Raw genomic sequence first — 21174 nt, 5'->3', positions numbered from 1 at the left:
ACTGCACGATGAGCAACATTCTTTCTTTTACATTTGTTTTCATTTAAGGAAATCTATCTGCAAGTACAAAAATGAAGCAAACTGTATATGCTTTTATCCTGTGAATCTACCTTCTGTTAGTTTAACACTTAAGCTTAACCACAGATCTTAAGAGGGTGGAATGACTTTTTTCCTCCCTTGCAGAATAATACACAGCAATACCTGTGTGAAGATACAGAATGTTTCCCTATTATTGTGAGAGTTTGTATATGGCTTTTCAGATGAAAAAAGAAGAAATGTTAAAAGAAATGTGATGTAAATTTTTCATTTACACAAACGGGTAATTTTGGTCTCCATGACAATGCACTGGGTTAAAAAGAAAAATTAATTAGGCATTCAGGAAAAAAATTTAAAAAAAAAAGCTGTGGTTTAAATATATACAGAAAAGGGCATGCCAAAATTGAAACTAAGAAAAATGTCAAGCATTGGCATCTGCAAGAAACTGTTGAATTCATTATATTCACTACTAATGTCATTAAAAAAAAAAAAAGACTTTTAAAAATCTTGGTCGCTAAAATAGAGTTTCTAGTGATGTAATCTGAGTATCAGTCAACTATGACATAATCTCATTGAAGAGGCTGAGGTTAGATTTGCATTCCCAACAAGCTCTCAGATTATTCCAGTTTCCAGTCCACTGACCACACTCTGGAGAGCAAGAGTTCAGAGGCAATCGGGTAGACAACACCATCTTAGAAAGCTTTGATAGAATTTATTTCTTCTAACAAGCTTGCCATCTCTTGGTTACTAAAAGGTACTGAAATAATTAAAAATTAAAAAGCTTCTTCATTAACATAGAAAGGTGGCCATAAGAGTAGAAAACCTATTTTCTACCACCTTTTCTCTCCCCCTCCAGCTGAATTGTATAAGTTTATGCTCAAATTACTGTCTGCTTGAATATTCTGTAAGAATATAAGATTTTTTTTCACCGTGTGAGATGTTCCATTCTTGTGTAGTCTGGTTTTAAGTTTTTTTTTCCCTTCTCCTTATTAACCTTGTTACCACTGCCAATACTTTGAAATTTTGTAATATTATTTAGAAAAACTTCAATTAGCTAACATCTTCCTGATATTTTTCTAATGAAATTCTCCAATTATGTGTATATTTGTAATTAAATCAACACCCATGCTTAATAATATTGCCTGGCTCACCCTATGTACTTTAAGTATGTATTAAATTATTTTGCAGTACAAAGCAATACATTTATAACAGTCTATCTACTAGATGTAGTAACACCGCTTTATATAACGGAAAAAAACTGTTGGCTGATGGTTACGATTCAGGTGTAAATTATAAAAAATGTGAAGTGAACTGTTGGTTTGGGACAAAAATCAGTCAATTTTCCCATTGTAAATGCCTTGTGGGCATTTGTGTCGTTTATCTCTTTATGACTATGATATTGCACTGAGTCATTCTTAAACACAGTAATTACAGAGTACCTATTTCAGTAGAATTCAAACCAAAATGTAAAGTGCAGAGATGTCCATATTGGGTGGTATCCATCCAATACTAAAATTTTCAACACTTACCATTTGCAAATGTGCTTTGAGAATCCATTCTAAATTGCTCATTTTAGTTAATCTCTCAAATCTCCTGCGTACTTTTGGTCAAGAGCAATGTCTTTCTTGTTAGAACTTTTCTGAAAGCTTTCTTTACATCTTTATTTCTTAGGGTGTATACCAGAGGGTTTACCAATGGGGTGACCACACAGTAGATCACTGAGACCACTTTACCCATGGTGAAGTTGTACTTGGCAGGAGGGCGAACATAGGCAAAGATTATGGTGCCATAGTAGATGGTGACCACGGTGAGGTGGGACGCGCAGGTGGAGAAAGTTTTCTTCCGGGCTTCCCGGGAAGACAGCCTGATGATTGTGACCACGATGTGCCCGTAGGAGGACATGGTGAGAAGAAAAGAACTTAGAATCACAACAGAACTACACGTATAGCCCAAGGCCTCCACCAAGAATGTATCTGAGCAAGAGAGTTTAAAAATTGGGTCTGAGTCACAGAAGAAATGATTGATCTTCTGGGGTCCACAAAAGTCTAGGTAAGAGATGAGTATGGTAGGTAGGAGGGGGGCAACGAAGCCCCCAACCCAAGATCCAGCTGCAAACCGCAGGCACACGGGAAGACGCATGAGGAGTGAGTACCTCAGAGGGCTGCAGATGGCCAGGTACCGGTCATAGGCCATCACAGCCAGCATGATGCACTCCGTAGCTCCCATAGAGAAAAAGAAGTAATATTGGGCCACACAGCCAGAAACAGAGATGGTGACCACCCGCGAGACACAGGTGGCCAGCAACTTAGGCACTGTGGCTGTGGTGTACCAGATCTCTAGGAAGGACAGATTTCCTAAGAAAATGTACATGGGTGTTTGGAGAGTGGAGTCCATCAGAACGATGAAAATGATGAGGGTGTTTCCCATGAGGGAGAGCAGATATACAGTGAGAAACATCACAAATAACGCAAGCCGCAGATACAGCATGCCAGAAAACCCCAGGAAGATGAACTCTGTCACTCTTGTTTGGTTTGCCATATTCATATCTCATCCTCGTTGTCTGGAATGAGTTAACAAGGCCTAGAATTTGGCAGAGGAGCAAGAGACGAGTATTTCATACATATTGATTTTTTGATAATAACGGACACAAGAATAGTAAAAAGTCAACGTCTGCCAAACAACATAATTGGCATCTTCATAAATATTTTATATGATTTAGTTCATTTGAGTTATAAAAAAATTACAAAGGTAAATAATTTAATAATGCACTTTGCAAACGGAGAAACTAAATATTTTTCCTAGTCAAATCAATTTAAATGATGGGGCATATATTGTACCCAGGTAGGTTGTCTTAAAAGACCACAGTCCAGACAATACATAAAATGTTACTATTGAAAGGACATGCCATTGTCCCATCACTGAGGATTTCACATCCTGGACATTAGAGGTTGGTGAAGACATAAACCACATGCAGAACAGAGGATGGGGGTGGGCGCTCTCAGAATGGAGCTCCTGGACCACACTAGTCGCCTTATGAAGGCAAAGAATTGTCTACAGTTTTAACTTTATGAACCCTGCTGTACCCCATTACTTAGAGCTTGGTGGGAAATTGGTAGATGAACAAAATGTATCTCCAGAAAGCAAACAAAAAGTGTGAATTCAACACCCAAGGAAAAGTTTTCTTTCATAAATATTCCTCCACCTGTTGTAATCTTGGCTCGCTTGTTTTCAGAATCATTGCATCCATTTCTCCTGCACTGTTTAAGAACAATCCAGCAAATAATATTGAAGTCATAAATCCAGCTGTCTTTCAATAGACAAAGCTTTTAAAGTATAAAATACAGTATTTACAACTATAGTTATGATAAGTGTTCTTGACAAAATTTAAAAAATCTTATTTTTAAAGAAACGGGTTTTTAATGGTTGTATTTATGTATATATGTGTTTTGGTACCAAAATATCCAATTGATAAGTGCAAATTATACAATAGAAAAGAAAATCTTAACACCCATAATAAAAACTTCCTTCTATATGTAAAATGTATATTTTTGCTATTTAACAAAAAATGCCTGGCAGTAAAAATACAGACTTTATATCTCTTGTAGAATCACAATGGAAAAGTAGCTGAATTGTAACAGGAAAGCAATGTGGTTCAAATCCACAAATTCCTGTATTAAACCTTTATGGAAGTTTTGAATTATAAACCTCCATAGAAAACTGTGTATAAGTTTTATGACACCACATTCATGCTCCCTGTGATGTGATGTTGATAAAGTAGAGCTTTTCAACATATACATCATAGAAATTATTACTTAGACCTGGTTAAATGGTTAGGTTAGTATGGTCAAGGGAATATTTTATGTGTCCCACTAAACCAATCTTTTGATATTGATCCCCTCAAAATGCTAACATTCTTACCACATTATTTTGAATACCACAAATAAAATTGTGCTTTTGCTGGCTCTACCACTATTCAAAAATAGTTTTCAAAATATGAGGAGAAATTGACCTAGAATATGTAATTTCAGAGAACCATTCGAAGGAAATAACTGGGACAATTTTTTAAAAATATATTTACTAAGTTTGATACTCTGACCTCATAAGAAAACATTAAGTTATATTACTCATGTAAGGTCATTTATCCAAAGTAACTCATTGCTATCATCTATATATCTAATAACATCCTATTTAGTCATGCTAAAGGTTATCACATAACTATTTCTACTATAGTTATTATTAGTACTATTATACTATTAGTCTCCTGGCATTAAGAAAAAAGAAAGAAAGAAAGAAAAATTATTTGAAAGGAATATAAGTAGAACTTTGACAGCAGAATCAAGTGAATGCCATCCCCCAAAAGAAAATGACTTTTCTTTTTCTAATAGATACCCAAATTATCTAATTCTGTGTTTAGAAAAAAATAATTATACACACTCTAGCTATATATAGCTTGAGGAGGAAACGGAATACTAGGAAAAATAATATCCTATTATTTACCATTTTTATAAAATAAAATAACATTGAAATAGAAGGAGAAATGTATTTTTTATTTATTTAATGTTTCATTTTATAAGCTATAGAAACGTTTCTTAAATGCCAAATGAGTATCTGAACAAGACTGCTGTCTCAGATTACAGAAATAACCAAACCGATAAAAGTGCTATCATGTAACTCTATCATTCTCTAGAAAAGTGAGAAACAGCGCTGCTTATATCTGCCCAGGTATACTCACAGGAATGGTTATTTTTCAGGAATTAAATGCTATTACTGATATTTTCTTTAAATGCTCCTTTTCAACATGTCTAGGAATTAGAGCACATTACATAAGGGAAGTAAGCTTAGACATCAGCTCTCTGTTACGCCTTTGGCTGTGACACACCATCTATGCTACAGATAAACACAAAACTCCTTTTTTTTTTTTCCTCAGTTTCTTTGTCCCTGTGACCAGGATGCAGAGAAAGGCATGGTCTGAGATCCCCCTGATGAGAAATGTTAGTGTTTCGTCAGCCTCGAGCTTTGGAGATCTGTCCTCTACCTTGAGACACCCACAGAAATTCCCTGAGGACTGTCCTTTGGTGACAATCAGAGTATTCTCCTCTTGGGGCCAAAGGAAAAGTAAAGCGTGGGAAGCATTTGAAACATCTCCACAGGAACTAGTCTCCTCGGTGGCTTCATTAACTGCCACTGCCCATGAAATTCACCTTTCAAAATGTAATTTCAGAATTGTATCTCTCAATGATTCAGCCACAGCGGAAGAAAGGATTCTCCAGCATAAAAAGTACAAACTAGGTTAGAATTGAAAAGCCTTTCTTTCCAATACAGGGCTACAAAACCAACAAAAGAAAGAAAGGAAGAAACAAAACAATGCTGGCTTGGCATCCCTTTACAGCAAATAACTCAACTAAAACAGGACTTACTGAGTGTGTGTGGAAAACAATGCTGCCCACTAAACCAGACACCAAGATTTAGCCATTTCACAAACTTTTTATATTACAACTCAGTGAATATGTGTAGAGAGTATGAAAGTAGGGCAAACCGTGGTATCAGAAGAAGAAAATGACAACCTAGAACAATGAATAAAATAAATATAGATGATATCCACATAGACGCAGTGAAAGAGACTTTGCAAAGTAATTTTGAGTTTGCTTAAATTACTTAATAAAAAGAATGTCCAGTTTATTGGTTTCTGAACATTGGTTATCCCATATGTTAAATAAAATAAACTCAATAATTTGCATAGATGCAGAGCAGATCAAACACTTAACGCACTAAAGAAACAAATTGTAAACCAGTGGTAAATGAAGAAGGGGAAGTCATTAAGAGATATTTCAAAATGTGTGGAGAGAGTTTTCTTTCTCTCTCTCTTTTTTTCTCAGTAACATAGGATGTTGGTTTCATGTATTGATACGGGCATGAAAAATGCTCAGGTGAGAAAGCTTATCTGAGGATATCAAATCTCTCATCCAAGGTATTAATAGTGATCACACTGTGTAACTCTATCCTAGGGCAATAGACAATACAATTTTTATAAACGTTTAGTGCTGTAACTGACATAGCATAATACACACTCATTATAAGCAATGAGTTTTGACAAATGTATACACACATGTAACTACAACCACAGTTAAGAAACCCAGCATTCTTTTCTCCTCCACAAAGTTTCTTCATGCTCCATGCACTCATGCTAATTCTTCCCTTAGAACCAAGCAATTACTTTTCTCCTTTTTTTTTTCGTTTATGGCCTAGCTTCCTTATTCTGTTTTCATCCATATGGAATCACATCATATAAGCATTTGTGTCACATACCATGATAGGCTTTTTCCCACGTGCTGAGTATTTATGTGCTGTGCCTATTTAATTTAATAAGAAAATGCTATAAAATTTCCAAGGTTATTGGAACATTTTATTTTATTCTGGTGTTTTTGTCTTATTATCAGGCTAATGTTAGCCTTATACTATCATTTGTTAATCCTCCCTCTTCTATTTTTTGTAAGAGTTTAAAAGGTTTGGTATTGATTTTTTTCTTTTAAATATTTGGTAGAATTCATCCTTGAAGCCTTCTGTCCTTAAGCTTTCATTGCTTGGGAGTTTTGATTACTGCTTCAATCTGTTTATTCGTTATTGGTTTGTTCAGTCTTTCTATCGTGTCTTGATTCAGAGGTGGTAGGTTGAATATTTCTAGGAATTTATACATTTCTCCTAGGTTGTCTCATTCTTTGGTGTAAAATAGTTCATAATTTTCCTTTATCATTCATTTTATTTCTATGGGGTCAGATGTAATTTCTCCTCTTTAAAACTGGACTTTATTTATTCAAATCTTCACTCGCAATTTCTTAGTTCATGTAGCTAAAGGTTTGTGGGTTTTATCTTTTCAAATAATTAATTCAGTGTGTCAGTTATTTTCTATTGTCTATTTTATTTATTTCTGCTGATATTTTTTACTTCCGTCTGCTTAACTTGGGTTTAATATGCTCTTCTTTGTCTTGTTCATTGAAAAACAAAGTTAGTTTTTTATTTTTAGATTTTTATCTCAGTTATGGCATTTATTATTTAAAACTTTTCTTTTAGAGCTGCTTTTGCTGTATACCGTAAATTTTACTATATTGTATTTTCATTCGTCCAAAGATTTCTCCTTTTTTGACCTAATTTCTTCTGTAAGAGTGTACTGCTTAATTTCCACATATTGGTGAATTTTACAATTCTATACCTTTTATTGATTTCTAGTTTCATAACACTGTAATTGAAAAAGATGCTTAATATAACTTCAGCCTTTATAAATGTCTTAAGATTTGTTTTGCGGTCTACCATGTGCTCCTATTTGGGAGAATGTTCCATGTACACTCGAGAAAAATATGGATTTGCTGCTGTTGGAAGCAATGCTTGGTATATGTCTGCTAGGCCCATTTGGACTAAAGAGGAGTTCAAACCTTCTGGTTTCTTATTAATTTTCTGTTTGTATGATCTGTCTGTTGTTGAAGGTGGCATATTGAAACCATCTACTATTATCCTATTGTTTTATATCCCCCCCTTTATATTAGTTAATGTTCACTTTATATCTTCAGGGTCTCTGATACTGGGTTGTAATATCTTTTAAATTGTTATAGCCTGTTGATGAATGGATCCCTTTTTCATCACATGGCATTGTTTGTCTCTTTTGATTTCCATTTTCATAGAATATCTTACAATGCCTTGATTTTTAGCCTTCATTTGTCCATAAGGCTGAAGTAATTCTGTTGTAGAGAAAATAAAATTGGGCCTAGTTTCTTTGTTTATGCACTTATCCACTCTGTGTTTTTTGATTGGGGAGTCTAGTCTTCCAGCCTGAGACACCTTTACAAAAAGAGAACTGAATAGTTAACACCCTATGCAGAATTTAATTCTTTTTATCTACTCTAGTACAAGTCCCTCTATTGGCCAAATCTAGCCAGAAGTTCACTGCCAATGGCTTCAGGCTGGAATTAGCAGTAAACTTGTTGATGAAGTTCAGAGAGCTTAGACTTCAGGACACAGTCTGAATATGAATAAACAGGGGATTTAGAGGTTTTTTTTAAAAACATATCATACACTCAATTTGTATGCTAATTTCTATCTAGATGAGGCAAACTGTTCTCCTGAACACACGGATTGATATATTTTACAAATTTTTTTAAAAAGTTAGCCATTACCAAATGACCACTTCTTTTTATTTCTTCTTTCCTTCTTTATTCTCTGTATCTCTAACTTATTATACTTGTGTGTGTGTGTGTGTGTTGGTTTGTGTACCTATGTGTGTGTATAAAATTCTATTTCCTTTTCTATAAAATGTTCTGGTTATTTTTTTCTCATGAGTCCATTGACTCAGTTTGATCTTTAAGCTTTCACTGAATTTTTAATTTTAATAATAATTTGTTTCTATTTTTGCAAATTCTACTTAGGTCTTTTTCAAATATTTGCGGTCAACAATTATTTTCCACACTTTGCTTTTTAATCTTTTTGATTCTTTCTAGTTATTTTTTTAAAATATGGTATATATTTATTTACCTTCTAAGTAAACTATTGAAATGTATAGACTTCTTCCACACTGAGAACTTTTGAAACAAATTTTTATCATATGGAAAATTATTAGCATGTGTTATTCTTTAACACTTATAGTTATGCTACCTATAAATTACTCTTGGGCCATTCAAAAAGAAATAACTAGGTAAGTTAACTTCATAAATCAAAATGAGATGAAATCAGAAATCAACCAAGTCCTTTTTAATTTGATCAAATATTTAGATGCATACAACCTTGAGACATTTTTTATGTGTTATTAACTTAAATATTTTATTTACATTAAACAGTCAAAGTTGATAAAAATGTTGCCAATTAATAAGTTTTCTCAATATATGTTTTAAAATGGCCTTAATTTATTTTCTTAATTCAACTTGTATATTGAATTATTACATCTCATGACTTGTTTGGATGATGTAACTATAGCAGTATTATGAAGTCGTATTAACAACTGAAATGATTTATAAGCAGCAAAGTCAACTATTTAAAGCAAAATGTTACAGTGTGGCAGGATAACGCAACAAATTCAAAAGACCAAAATTTTATAATCTTTTCTAACCATTCATGGGTGGCCTTCAAATGTACACTGTATTCTATATCAGAATCAATTTTGGGCTGAGTCAAGTTCAGAACTGATTATCACCATCATACAGTGAACTGTTTGAGAATAAGTCAGTATTATCTGAAATGTAATTAGAACTAAAATTTGATTATGCATATTTTGAGATTAAATTTTAGAATATTTGAATAGAATAGAAAGCAAATGTCTCAGACCACTCAGCAAACTGTAAAGCTTCTGGGGTCAAGTTTAGGCGTTCTTGTGATACAAGTTGATGCTTACCTTCAGCTAAAGTTAGGGAGAAAGTAATAAATAATGAAGGTATTTTCTTTCTTCCCAAATTTAAATGCTTTCTTCAGTATTTCTACACTTAAGTCTACATTGAGTGATTGATAATATTATTTGTGTTTTACATAAATTCAGAGTTTTCTTGTTTTAAAAATTTTCTAGGCAAAAGTACATATTCTGTTAAGACTTATCATGAGAAAGTCAGGTTATCCCCCTGGGACATTTTCTTAACTTCCCTTGCCCTCTATGTAATGAAATACATAGAAATAAACACATAGTTAAAGTATAGTGTAATGTTATAATTACTGTTCAACAAATATTTCTGGAAATATTAGAATTATGATGTAATCTACTATCCATTTTTTTGCTTTTACCATTATAAACTAGTTGATTTATTTGCTTGACAGACATTCATATCCAATAGAATTTTGTAATTTTTAAAAAATAACTGTTCTGCACATGAAGTTAAGAACTTTTACAATCAGAATTACTTGCTGCTGTTTTCCTTATTGTAATAAATGTATGTTTTATTTTAAATGAGTGATGGATTTCCGTATCTAATACTTACAAGGTGGTCTCATTCAAAAAACATCTATGCTCCTTGCCTACATTAGAGAGTGATTACTCACAGTCTACCTACGAAGCATAATACACACATTTATGTTACTGAAATTCTTATACTTAGTGAATAATGTGGCATTCTATGTTAGCCCGTGGTCATTGATCATACAGATGCTAAAAGATATCAGTGATGTTGAAACAGGAAACAAGTAGACTTTGGGGACTAGTAACAGTCAACAAAGGCCGAGTCCCAGAATACAGGAAATCAAGGAAACCGAAAGTTAAGTGGTCATGCTGGGGCCCGGCTCCTAAAATGTCACCCTGCCCAACCCTCCACCCCAGCTAGGTGTGCCTGCGATGCTGACCGAAGGGGAAGGAGTAGCACAGTGGGAGCAACTTCCCTCCTCACCGACAGGCAGCCTCAGGCCTCGGAGGTCTGTGGCAGCCCGTGTGAAGGGCTTTGGCTCGTCAGCAGCCAGAGCCCGAGCCTGGGCTTGTTCTGCTTTTGTACTCCGTTCCTTAGCAGGAACATAAGCCATGCCTCCCTGGATTTACTTGGCCTGTTTCCCTGTGATTCCCCACTCTCTGTAAGGAGGGCTTGCTCTCGGGCTCCACTGTGGGGTTGCTGTCCCATAAACCAGACCTTGAATGGGGAGGTAAGACCCTGCCATCATACGGACGGGGGCAGGAGACAAGGCGGGAACACCACTCCGCCACCATCCCTGTCCCCTGCATGCAGCGAAGCATAGGAGAGTGGCAGTGCACGGCCACTCCGTCTCATCGCCCAAAGCGGACCCATCTCTCGACGAGTCTAGGTTTGGGCAGGTGGTCCTGCCCCCGTCTACTGTCAGAGAGCTCCCAGCCCAAGGCGGGGGGGGGGCGCAGGAGGCGGCAGGCACCGCTCATCCTGACCGCGCCCTTGGGCGGGCTGCCGGTGGGGGTGAGGACACAATGATGTGTGACCCGCCAGGTCACAAAGGACAGGGGTGTTTAAAAGGCGGCCCTCGCCGGGGGAAGGAGGTGGTTGCGGCGGGCGGCAGTTGGAGGAGGTTTGCAGGAGACACAAGGGTGCGGTTTTGCTGGGCGAGAGCGGCAGGGACGCGGGAGCGGCTCGGCGCGGCCTCTCCATCTGGCTCCCGGCCTGACGCGCCGCGCAGCCTGCGGAGGGCGCCTCGTGCGGTGAGGCGGGCGTCCCAGCGTCAGGACCTGGACCCCGACCAGGGTGGGGAAGGGGGGACAGACACTGATCTAAACGGAAAGGCCATCCGAAGGGTGAAAGCCGTCCAGAAAGCTCTGAGGCAGAGTGAGGGTCGCTTGCCTCTGCCGGGAGAGACGTGATGGCCACTTTTCCCGGGTGCAAGGAACCCGCATTGAAAATAGTGAACGTGGTAGTCCTGGGCCAAGGAAGGGAGGGGGAATTAAACGCCGAGCTCTGTGAGGCAGTCAGGGGCCCGCAGGGCCACGCCCACAAGGTTGGGCAAGCTGTTCTCTGCTCGCAGGCAGCAGCGGGCTGAGGGGTGAGGGTAAGGGGTCTGCCATCCAGCCTGCATCCCTGTTCATCCGATTGTGCAGTCATCCTGGTGCCGGCCCACCCGAGCCAGGAGGAAAAGGGAGCCTTGCTCCAATTCCAACAGGGGTGCTGCCTGCTAGCAAAATGTGGGCACAGGTTGCATCTGTCCAGAGGACCCCGTTTGTCTGAATCAACATGGCATGCATGATGTGTGGGGTTAACTCTATGTGCCAGGGGCGGCGGTTGGGGAAACAATTTCTAAGGAACAATGGCAAGAGATGACTTGCCTCCTCTTTTCAGCTGTCTTCATAGAAGATGGCCATGGACAGCAGTATGAGGTTGTCCTATGGCAGCTCCCAAAGCTGCCACGTGTTACCCATGTTCAGCAGCTCCAAGGGGAAACTGCAGCAGCAGCTGGACAAGGGAGAGTATGATCTATTCAAGCAAATGCCCGTATTTGAAAGTGACTTTATCCAGGTGAATGATCTCATTCCTCCCCCTCTTCTGCATGATTCTTTCTTATAGTTCCCCCTTCCTTCCATCCTTCCACGCTTTTCCCCAAAATTAATTGAAGACCTAGTACATGCTGAGTGTGCAGAGATGTTTTGAGTGACGTCTCCACCGGATAGCGGAAACGTTTTGTTTTGTGTTTCAGTAGATGTACACGCCCAGTTGTATCAAGTGGCTCCAGGCTGCTCCATGGCTTTCCATCTTTCACCAGCTCTCAGCCTTGGCTGCTCCTCTGAATTACCTGGAAAGTTTTGAAATCACTGATGCCTGGGGCCTACCTCACAAAACCCTAGTGTGATGACTCAGTCAGTCGAGGCAGCAGGGTGTTCAGAGTTTACAGTTCCTTGTCATGTGTAGGCAGGATGGAGACGCAGTAAGCACACAGGCACAAAGCAGTATTCTTGATGAGTTGTTCACGTTATGCTATTCACCCCCTGAATCCTTCATGCATCTTCTAAGAACATGGACATCTGTTTATGTTACCATGGCACATAGATGTGCTGAGGAAGATTCTGGCTTCTCTAGGAGGTCACACTGGAGAGGGAGATGTTGAGTCAGGGCTAAGCTGTGGTACAGGGCTTGAATTACATGTGTGGGAAAACTAACAGCCCTCTGAATGTTTGCACACACCAAGAACTGTGCTGGACACTTTATTCGGGAGTGGAGCAGATAGGGGAGAAGATAAGACAATGCTCCTTTCCTCTTTCTTCCAACAACAGGTCAGCAAGAGAGGAGAAGTGATTGATGTGCACAACAGAGTAGAAATGGTGACAGTGGGCATTACATTCAGCAGCCCCAACCTCACAATTCCTGATGTCATGCTGCTGGCAAGGCCAGTGATGAGCTGTGCTGTCAATGCCAGACATGACAAACACAGACAGGGAAGGGGCTTCAAGTCGGCAGAGAGCTTGGAGCTGACCAGGTGAGTCCAGGAGCTTTAGTCTCTTCCTGTTAGAAGTACATGGAGGGGATAAGACCACAAGGTACATAATTCACCATAACATAGAACCCACAGTGACAGAGGGGTCTCAGCAGCATGACTAGCACCTGTGGTGTGAATTCAGAGGAGAAGAGACCAGAAACAGCCACAGGGGTTCACCAAGACTTTACGGGGAAAGTGGCCATTGACCAGGTAAGGAGCGTTGTGGGAATAAGACAAGAAAGCAAGCTGGGGACATACGGTGAGTGGGAGGATCTTGCATGGCAGAGTAAGTGAGGGTTTAACACTTGTTGGTTTTGGTAGGAGCCATACAGGTGTTGGACTGAGACATGACGACATCACAGTGATGTTCTCAGAATTAGGGCTGCACCTGTCGGTGATGGGGAGGTAGAGATGAGAGCTGAGGTCAAACGGACAGGATTCGGTAAATCCTTTAACAGAGGGAGTGGACTCTGGCTGGACCAAGAGACTCACTTCCTTCCTCTTTATCCCCACCTAACCCCCGCACTTCTTTGCTCCTCACAGGCTGCTTCCTTTGAGTTTTGTAAAGCTATCCATCTATAATTATGAGAAACAACAAATCTGCTTGAAGATTGTCACTGGTCGCTCTTTTTACCTACAACTGTGCACCCCTTCAGATACAAAAGAAGACCTGTTTGCACACTGGGAAGACCTGGTGCACATTCTGAGACCTCCGGTGGAGGCTTACAGTGGTACCCAGGCTGAACCAGTTGGCGACATGATGGACATACCTGTGCTGGACGCAGAGGATAAGCGGAGTCCAGCAGTAAGGCTTTGCAGAGACTCTCGGAGAAGGGGCCAGGGTGATTTGGGAGGGTGGCTCAAATGAGCATAGCTCTTGACTGTCAGACTGATTTTTAGGAATCTATCTTGCAGAAATGCTAAGACAAATGTATAAAGTAAAAGTGTGGGGATGCCCACTGGGGCACCAGAACTGTCCAAGCAAAACTGGAGTGTTGGGGGGGCTAAAGAGGAGATTCCTGCATTCACTGGGAGATGACTTGACAACAAAGGTTCTAATTATAAGCTCTTGAGTGATTTAGCCTCAAGAAGACAGGTGACAGCTCTTTTCAGTCTCACTGATTTTCTTGTTTGCTTCCCCATTTCTCCTCTTGGCACAGGCTGTGGAGTTCTGTGGAGACGTAGACCAAGATCAGGTCAGCGTCAGGAGCCTTCCCATGGTAGCTGAGCCGTCTGAGGACACCTCTCTGGCTTATGCTGGTGGGGAAGGGATCCAACAGCATGCTTCACACACAGATTTGCTTAGGAAAAAGCACTCTTTCCTAATTCCGGTACCTTCAGAACCTGACCACGTGGCAGCATCCCGGGCGGCAGCATCTCGGGCAACAGTGGTAAGCGCTCGGGGCAGCGTGAACATGGCCCGAGAAGAGGTGATCAGCCGACGTGCCACAAAGACTGCTGAAGGTCCCAGAGCGGGGCCCTCTGTGTCCACCATGCAGAGCAGAAGCAATCTGAGTGCACAGGATGTGGGCCGGAGGGTGTCTCAACTCCAGGCCGAAGATCTTACACATGGGAAGAAACAGGAGAGGATACACACCAAAAGGGCTACCCTTCTCCGGAGTTCCAGGGAAGACAAATCGGTCTCGAAATCCCGCAGAAGCACTTGGGGAGGTAAAAGGGAGAAGAGGTCAAGGCTCTTCCTCTGAGGAGCCCACCACCCTCAGCTCCACCCGAAAAGGGGCCAAATCTAGGTGGGTGACCAGATGTCCCTCCCTCCTTTCTGTTGGCTTCGGTTTCTTATTTCACTTTCAAATGCTCTGTGCTCAGATGCGTGTGGTGAACTAGGACCAATGAGGCACTAACCTCTCTTCCAGCAGCTCGCAGCCCAGGCGAAGGGATTGCAGACTTTTCCCGTTTCCTTATCTTTTTCGCTTCCTCTGGAGAATTACAAACGCTAAACCAGGGCTATAACAGGCAAACGGGCACTGTGATAAGAAAAGGGCAGTATGAACTTGGTGTGCTTTTCCCACATCTGCGAGCCCCATAAAGAGAGGGACATGCATGGACAAGACCGACTGTGTCGTGCAGTGGGGCTCCCCAGGGGAGAACCGTTGGAAGTCTTGTTTCTCACCTCCTCCGTGCCGGCCCTCATCAGTTCCCTAGCCTAGTCCTGCAGCCAACCATTTCTCCAAGGAAGTCTGACTCTTTCACTGGAAAAGGGTGTTTATATATATAAAAATCTTGGCACTAGACGGTATTTGTTTTAGCGAGATTTGTTCTGTCTTGTTTGCCAGGGTATCTCAGAAGTTGAGGAGAAGCCGACCTAAAACTAGGCCAGATGGGGTCCCATAATCCAGAGACTGGTTTCCTTGTCCCTCCTCTTCTCCTAAAGCTCATCCTAGCCCAGGAGGGAGCATAGGTTCGCCATTCATGGAAACCAAGGGTACGGACGAGAATGGATCTCGAAAGTCATCACTCACCTGTTTCAGGGCAGGAGAAACATAACTTTCCTGAAGCGGATCAGTTATCTCATTTCCTCAAATAAATGCCTACTACTTTTCTTTAATGCCTGCTACTTGTCTTTTACCTGTGTTAACAACTGGTGTATACAAAGACACAAGCAGAGTGGGGAATGCAAGCTGTGATGCGGGGTACAGCCTAGGCAGGGGCTGCAAGGCAGTTGGGTATGTTCGGGAAGATCACAGCTCAAGGTACTTGGAGCAGCAGGAGATGCAGTAGGACAGATATGCTCAGACAGTTATGGGCTGGGGCCTGGGGAGATGTTTGGGGCCAAGAATTGATTTGCCCATACCTATACTTACAGTGAGAACTGCACAAAGGAGTGAAGGAAGCCTGGAATCAGAGAAGTTACTTGGGACCATGGCCGTGAAGGGAGAGATGATAACATGTACAGAGGGTATTGACATGGACTCCATAGAGCATAGTAGTTAAACAAGGGAGTAAGGGACGGGGGAGAATATGAAGTGACCCCCAGGTTTCCTGCTGGACGGTCTGGGCAGGTGATAGTGCAATTCACAGAGGTGGGGAGGCAAGAGAGGACGAGCAGGTCCAGCACTAACACACTCAGTGTGGGCAGATCTGACTTCCTCTTTGTAGTTCACGATGTTCCGGTTTAAGAGAACGGGTCTGGTGACTCAGTTTTATTTTAAGTCTACATTGACTCTGTGCTGACTGTGTGCCAGATTCTCTGCTCTGCACAGGGCAGGGTGGGGTGCGCATCCTGTGTGAATAATAAAGCCCCGAGGGAGTTCACAGCCTCCATAGGGAGATAAGAGGTGGCAAGGAAATAAAAGTACATCCAGCGTGAGATAACAATGTGAGCAACACCTTCACGGAACCAATGCTAGAGGATAAGAGAAAATGTGGTTGAAAGACAGGCATTAGTCAAGTCTGGCTGAAGTACAGTGTGCCCATGGTGGGGGGTGGGGACATTTGGAGACATGATGGTTAAAAAGGGTGGGTCCACATTGCTAAGAAATAATGAAGTGTGCTGTAGGTGAGGGAGAGATGGTTTGCAGGAGGACAGCTTGGAGGGGCTGGGAAGTCACTGGTACTGTGACAACTACGTAAGGAGGCAGTAAAAAAAGGGGGGGGCAGGGCAGTAACCTTGGAAGCCCAACATGAGAGGCATGGGGAGCAAGCTGTTTCCAGGTAACTTCCCTTTTGTATTGAATAAACAAGACCTTTCTTTTCACGAGGAAATCTATGGTCATTTTGAATGTGCTCATTCCAAAGCATATTATTGACGCCAGAACATTCTGTGATATCAACTGAGTTGCAGCCTGAAACCCCTGTCCTCCTTCCTGCCACAGCCCCACCTCACACCTTTGCTCGACAGAGCCCACAAGAGCGCTGCTCTTTGCCTTCATCACTGTCTGCCTCTGGTTGCCCAGGCTAGGACGGAAAGTCACATTCTGTGGGATGGGAAGGACTACCAACTGTCTTTCCTCCTCCCCTTCCCTCTGAAGGTCCCTGAATTATATGTCATGTCAGATCCATAAATTAAGGAAGAATAAGACTTGTGAACACTCAGGATATTCAGGGAAGGAAGAGGAAGTATTTTGTAGTATTCAGGATAGAAAAGCTTGCCATCTAGACTTAGCAGTTCCACATCCTGCAGTCAATACCCGGAGGAAACTCACACATGTATTCCAGGAGAATTTTGGAGCAAAGCCCAGAAAATATCTCCCAAGGTTCACCAACTGAAGAATTAATAAATTGTGGTATATATGTGCAGTGGGATATGATACAGCATTGACAGCTATACACATTGGTGTGGATGAATCTCACCTACTGCTGGATTAAACAAAGCATGTCAAAAAGAGTTACTGAACAGTTCAAAAATGAGAGCAAACAAAGCAATTCCATGGTTGGTAGTGTCTCAAGGAAATCGGGTATCTCTATGGTGAAAAAGGAGATGTCATCTGGAAAATATACACAAAAGATTCAATAGTGTTTGGAATGTCCTATTTCATAAACAAGGTGTTGGGTATATGGACACTGAAATAAAATTTCACCTTTTAACACTTCTGAAAGCAGGTGGTCCTAAATTCTATATTTATCATTGTTACAGACATAACCAGTTCATTGTAGTAACTTTACTTTTCTTATATTCACAAGAGTGATATGTGTTAAAAATCAAATCTGAAGGATTATCTTAATAATTACAAAATACAAACTTGCAGGGATAAGATATCATTGAGTTAATATAGTTGCCAGCTTTTAAAGGGCACATAAAATAATGATGTATCTTGAATTGATGACATCTTGGTTCAAATGAAATACTGATCTTTTTTCTTTAATCCATACACGTATGTTACACGTACTATTTCGTACACATGATGGATTGACTGTATGATAAAGAATCTGTTGTCTGTCCTCACACCTTCATCTTGTACAGGGGCTGGAAAAGCACAAATATTTCTAACTTACGACTATTCAATTGAAGAATGTGAGAATTTAGCAGAGACTGCTAGACGTCTACCCAATGTCCATTCTGTTTTTCCTTAACTAACAACATTAGTTTTATCAGGAACAGCTACCCCCGCCCCAGCAGCATTGCATTCTTATGGCCTGAGGACGAGCAGAAAAGAAGGTATGGTGTTGGTTAAGTGTTTCTGTTTGTTTAGACTGAGCTGACTTATTCTTTATCACTTTTAAATAATCTTTTTTAAAATCAAGTTTATTGTCTTTTCTTTATGATATGTTAAGATTTTCTTATCTTTTATGTGTCAAAATTTGGAATTGTATTCTGATCAGTTCCATAATATGGGACTCTGAAGTGTATATAGATAGATAGATAGATAGATAGATAGATAGATAGATAGATAGATAGGTAGGTAGATAGATGGATTTTGCTTCCTATGTCAGTTCAATTTTAAAGAGTTTCCAGTGCTTTTGATACATATCCTATGTGTGCACCAGTGCTGGACAGTTTGGGGTCTCTCTGGCTTCCTACTGCATACTTTTGTTCTCCAAGACATGGATATGCTCTTTATATGCAGATGCAAGCGTCTGCAGCCTGGAGATGAGTCTCGGAGTTTATGCATACATTACTAGGACGGCTTTCTTGAACTTTCTTACCTCAGCTGCTTCCCCTACATCTTCCTGCTCTTAGGGGTCATTTCCTGGGTTTCTTACTAGAAACTGGGGTTTTAGTTGTCTTGCTCTGACATGCACTCCGCACGACTGCGTCTGCCTCCCTTCCAAGCTTGAGAGGCTGTAAAGCGAAAGGTCAGGAGGGATGCTTGCTTCCCATGCTATGGAGATCACAGCTCCTGTAGCGAGAAGCGTTTTCCTTTTATTATATTTAGGGTGACTGCCTGGCCACTGTTGTCAATGTGGGGTTGCGGGATTGCCTAGAAGCTGGGGAAGAAGAAAAAAAAGTTTTCCCCCCCAATTCACTCTGACCTGAAAAGTTCCCTATTCCACTTCTCAGCACAGAAATGGATAGCTGCCGTTGGAGCTCCTTCTGGCAGTTGTCAATGTGAAGTTCTAGGCAATAGGCACTTACTTACTGTATTTTATTTTTGTCCAGGCTAGGAGAAACTGGAAGGAAAACAAAGGGAAAAGCATCCTTGTTAGGTGGCACTTCAAAATATATATATATATTTTTCCCAATCCACCTGCTACTATTTGCTTTTCAGAGCCCTCACATCCATGTTCTTTCCATGATTTTTCATTGTAGTCACTGGAAGAGATGGGTAGGGGTCAGCCTCACTATATTTTAACTGAAACTGTAACCCTGACCCATAATTTTAAAGCATCATTTTATTATGAAAAAATTAAAACATATGAAGACAGTAATCCCCGTGTGTTTATCGGCCCATTTCAAGTAGGTAGCTCTAAAAAGTTTTCACCTGCATCACTCACTTGGCCACAACCTAAGCTAATTTTAAAGAAAACCTGAGACCTAGTACCATTTCACCCATTTGTACTTCATGACGTATCTCTAAAAGATGAAGAAGTTCTAAAACCAGAGCTACAATACTCTTACTAGAAAAGTTAACAGTCAGTGTGGAATATTTCAGTAACTATTTACTGTGCGCCATTCTAAGAAATTATCAAACTTGAAGTGGTCAAGTTCACTCCCAATTTATATCCAAAACACACAGAAGTGTGAGTAATGCACTATTTTGTGATTGGCCTCTGAGATGGAGTGAGGCAGTCTTGTGGGTCTAAGCCCTTAACCTATGTAAACTGAAGCTAACTCCACGTAAGTAGTGTCAGAATTGAATTGTTAACCTATTCAGTGCCCACGACTTCAATTGCCATGGATATTTTCATGAACTCTCCAACTTCTATTCTGACATAAATTCCAAATGTGTATATTTTCTGCATAAATCAAATGCAAACTCGGTTGCATCACAGGCACCAAAAACTCGACATCTACAGAATGGACCTAGATTTCTTTTCCCATTTATTTTGTTTCTCGCATTTTTTATCCATGTATTCATTTATCCATTCAACACATGGTTACTAACTTGCTGCCACAAGTCAAAAAATGGACTTAATATTTGAGATACAACATGTGGAAGACAAACATATTCCCTGATTTTGTGGACTGGTTTGATTAGCTGAAGGAAAATATAGCATAACTAATAGAAAGTATTACAAACATTCCAAAAACAAGAAAAATGCAATAACTTTATACAGAAGGTAATTCATCATAGCTGAGAAGCTGGTAATGTGCTCAGAAGAAAAATGATTAAACTCAAATTATAGGAATACACAGATTTTTGAACTGGAGTAGATGGGTGGGTGTAGTAAGAGTATTGCAGGAAGAGGATATTTTAAATGGGTCAACCATCATTTGAAAAACAGCCTAGGCTACATAAAGAAATAAGTAAAATCCAATAAAGTTGCAAGTGGACCGTGAGGGAAGGGAGACAGGAAATGTGGCAGAATATAGCAGAAAAAAAGGAAAAAACAAAAAAAATCAAGAACAATATCGAGATTTGGTAATTCACCCTAAAGGCAAAAATGGGGAAAATTATATGAGAATAAATGTTAGATGTTCAATCCAAACAAAAAGATATATCCTGGATTTTTATCTGACCAGGAAGATGCCTGCCAGAAGGATGATGTGAATTGCTTGGATAATTTCTATGTAAAATTTCTGTTTTAATAAGCAGTTCACCACTGACTTGTAATCTGGACATCTGTTTACTGGAATTTTCTCTTGAGTGCATTATATCAACTGTTTTTACATCCAAAATATATTTTTATTTACTCCATAATAATGTGCAGTTTTGTTTTTTTTATGTGTGTCTTTTTCATTGCTGACCAACTTATATGATTCTGATGGCATGGATTATATGTATGTCTCAGTGAATGAAAATATGTACCAAATATTCAACGTGCAAGGAATTTATTATTTAAATATTTTTTATATTAGATAAATTTATATTTTAGAATCCTCTGACGTTTTGATATTTTTATTTATTAGTTATGTGAAATAGCACAAGTCAGTGTAATAACACAGTCTACCTCATACGGTTTTTACAAAGTTAAAAAAATGTGAGCACAATTTTTAGAAGGGTACCAAGTACACAGTCGGTATTCAATAAATGCAGATGGTGATTATACTACTGCAATGGTGATGCTAAGCATCAAAACCCTTCTCACGACCTGATGCCTGCACGTGACATCATACAACAATTAAAAGACAGATTCTTGACCAAAGTGTCTCTAACGATTTTGCTAGGATTTTTAAGCTCAGTATATTCCTTAAAG

The 21174-nt window shown here is 40.0% G+C and overlaps 2 protein-coding genes across 3 annotated transcripts; one reads left to right on the top strand and one right to left on the bottom strand.

Moving 5' to 3' along the window:
• Positions 1 to 1620: 1620 nt before the first annotated feature.
• LOC140689256 (olfactory receptor 6F1-like) lies at positions 1621 to 2617 on the bottom strand. The gene has a single exon (XM_072949567.1). The coding sequence runs from the start codon at positions 2578 to 2580 to the stop codon at positions 1621 to 1623; it is 960 nt and encodes a 319-aa protein (XP_072805668.1). The 5' UTR covers positions 2581 to 2617.
• An 8521-nt stretch (positions 2618 to 11138) lies between these two features.
• LOC140690490 (Golgi-associated RAB2 interactor protein 6-like) lies at positions 11139 to 15484 on the top strand. Of its 2 annotated transcripts, XM_072952327.1 has the most exons (6): positions 11139 to 11155; positions 11787 to 11963; positions 12716 to 12918; positions 13462 to 13723; positions 14079 to 14669; positions 15213 to 15484. In XM_072952327.1, exons 2-5 carry the CDS (start codon positions 11802 to 11804, stop codon positions 14622 to 14624), a joined length of 1173 nt encoding a protein of 390 aa, XP_072808428.1. In that variant the 5' UTR covers positions 11139 to 11155; positions 11787 to 11801; the 3' UTR covers positions 14625 to 14669; positions 15213 to 15484. The 2 variants fall into 2 exon arrangements, with proteins under 2 accessions (XP_072808428.1, XP_072808431.1); XM_072952330.1 differs by lacking the exons at positions 11139 to 11155; positions 11787 to 11963 and adding an exon at positions 12404 to 12544.
• The last annotated feature ends 5690 nt before the right edge of the window (positions 15485 to 21174 follow it).

Source organism: Vicugna pacos, chromosome 3, assembly GCF_048564905.1.
Source record: "Vicugna pacos chromosome 3, VicPac4, whole genome shotgun sequence".
Classification (NCBI taxonomy): domain Eukaryota; kingdom Metazoa; phylum Chordata; class Mammalia; order Artiodactyla; family Camelidae; genus Vicugna; species Vicugna pacos.
The sequence above is the reverse complement of the archived record's forward strand: the minus strand, read 5'-3'. Positions and strand labels throughout refer to the sequence as shown.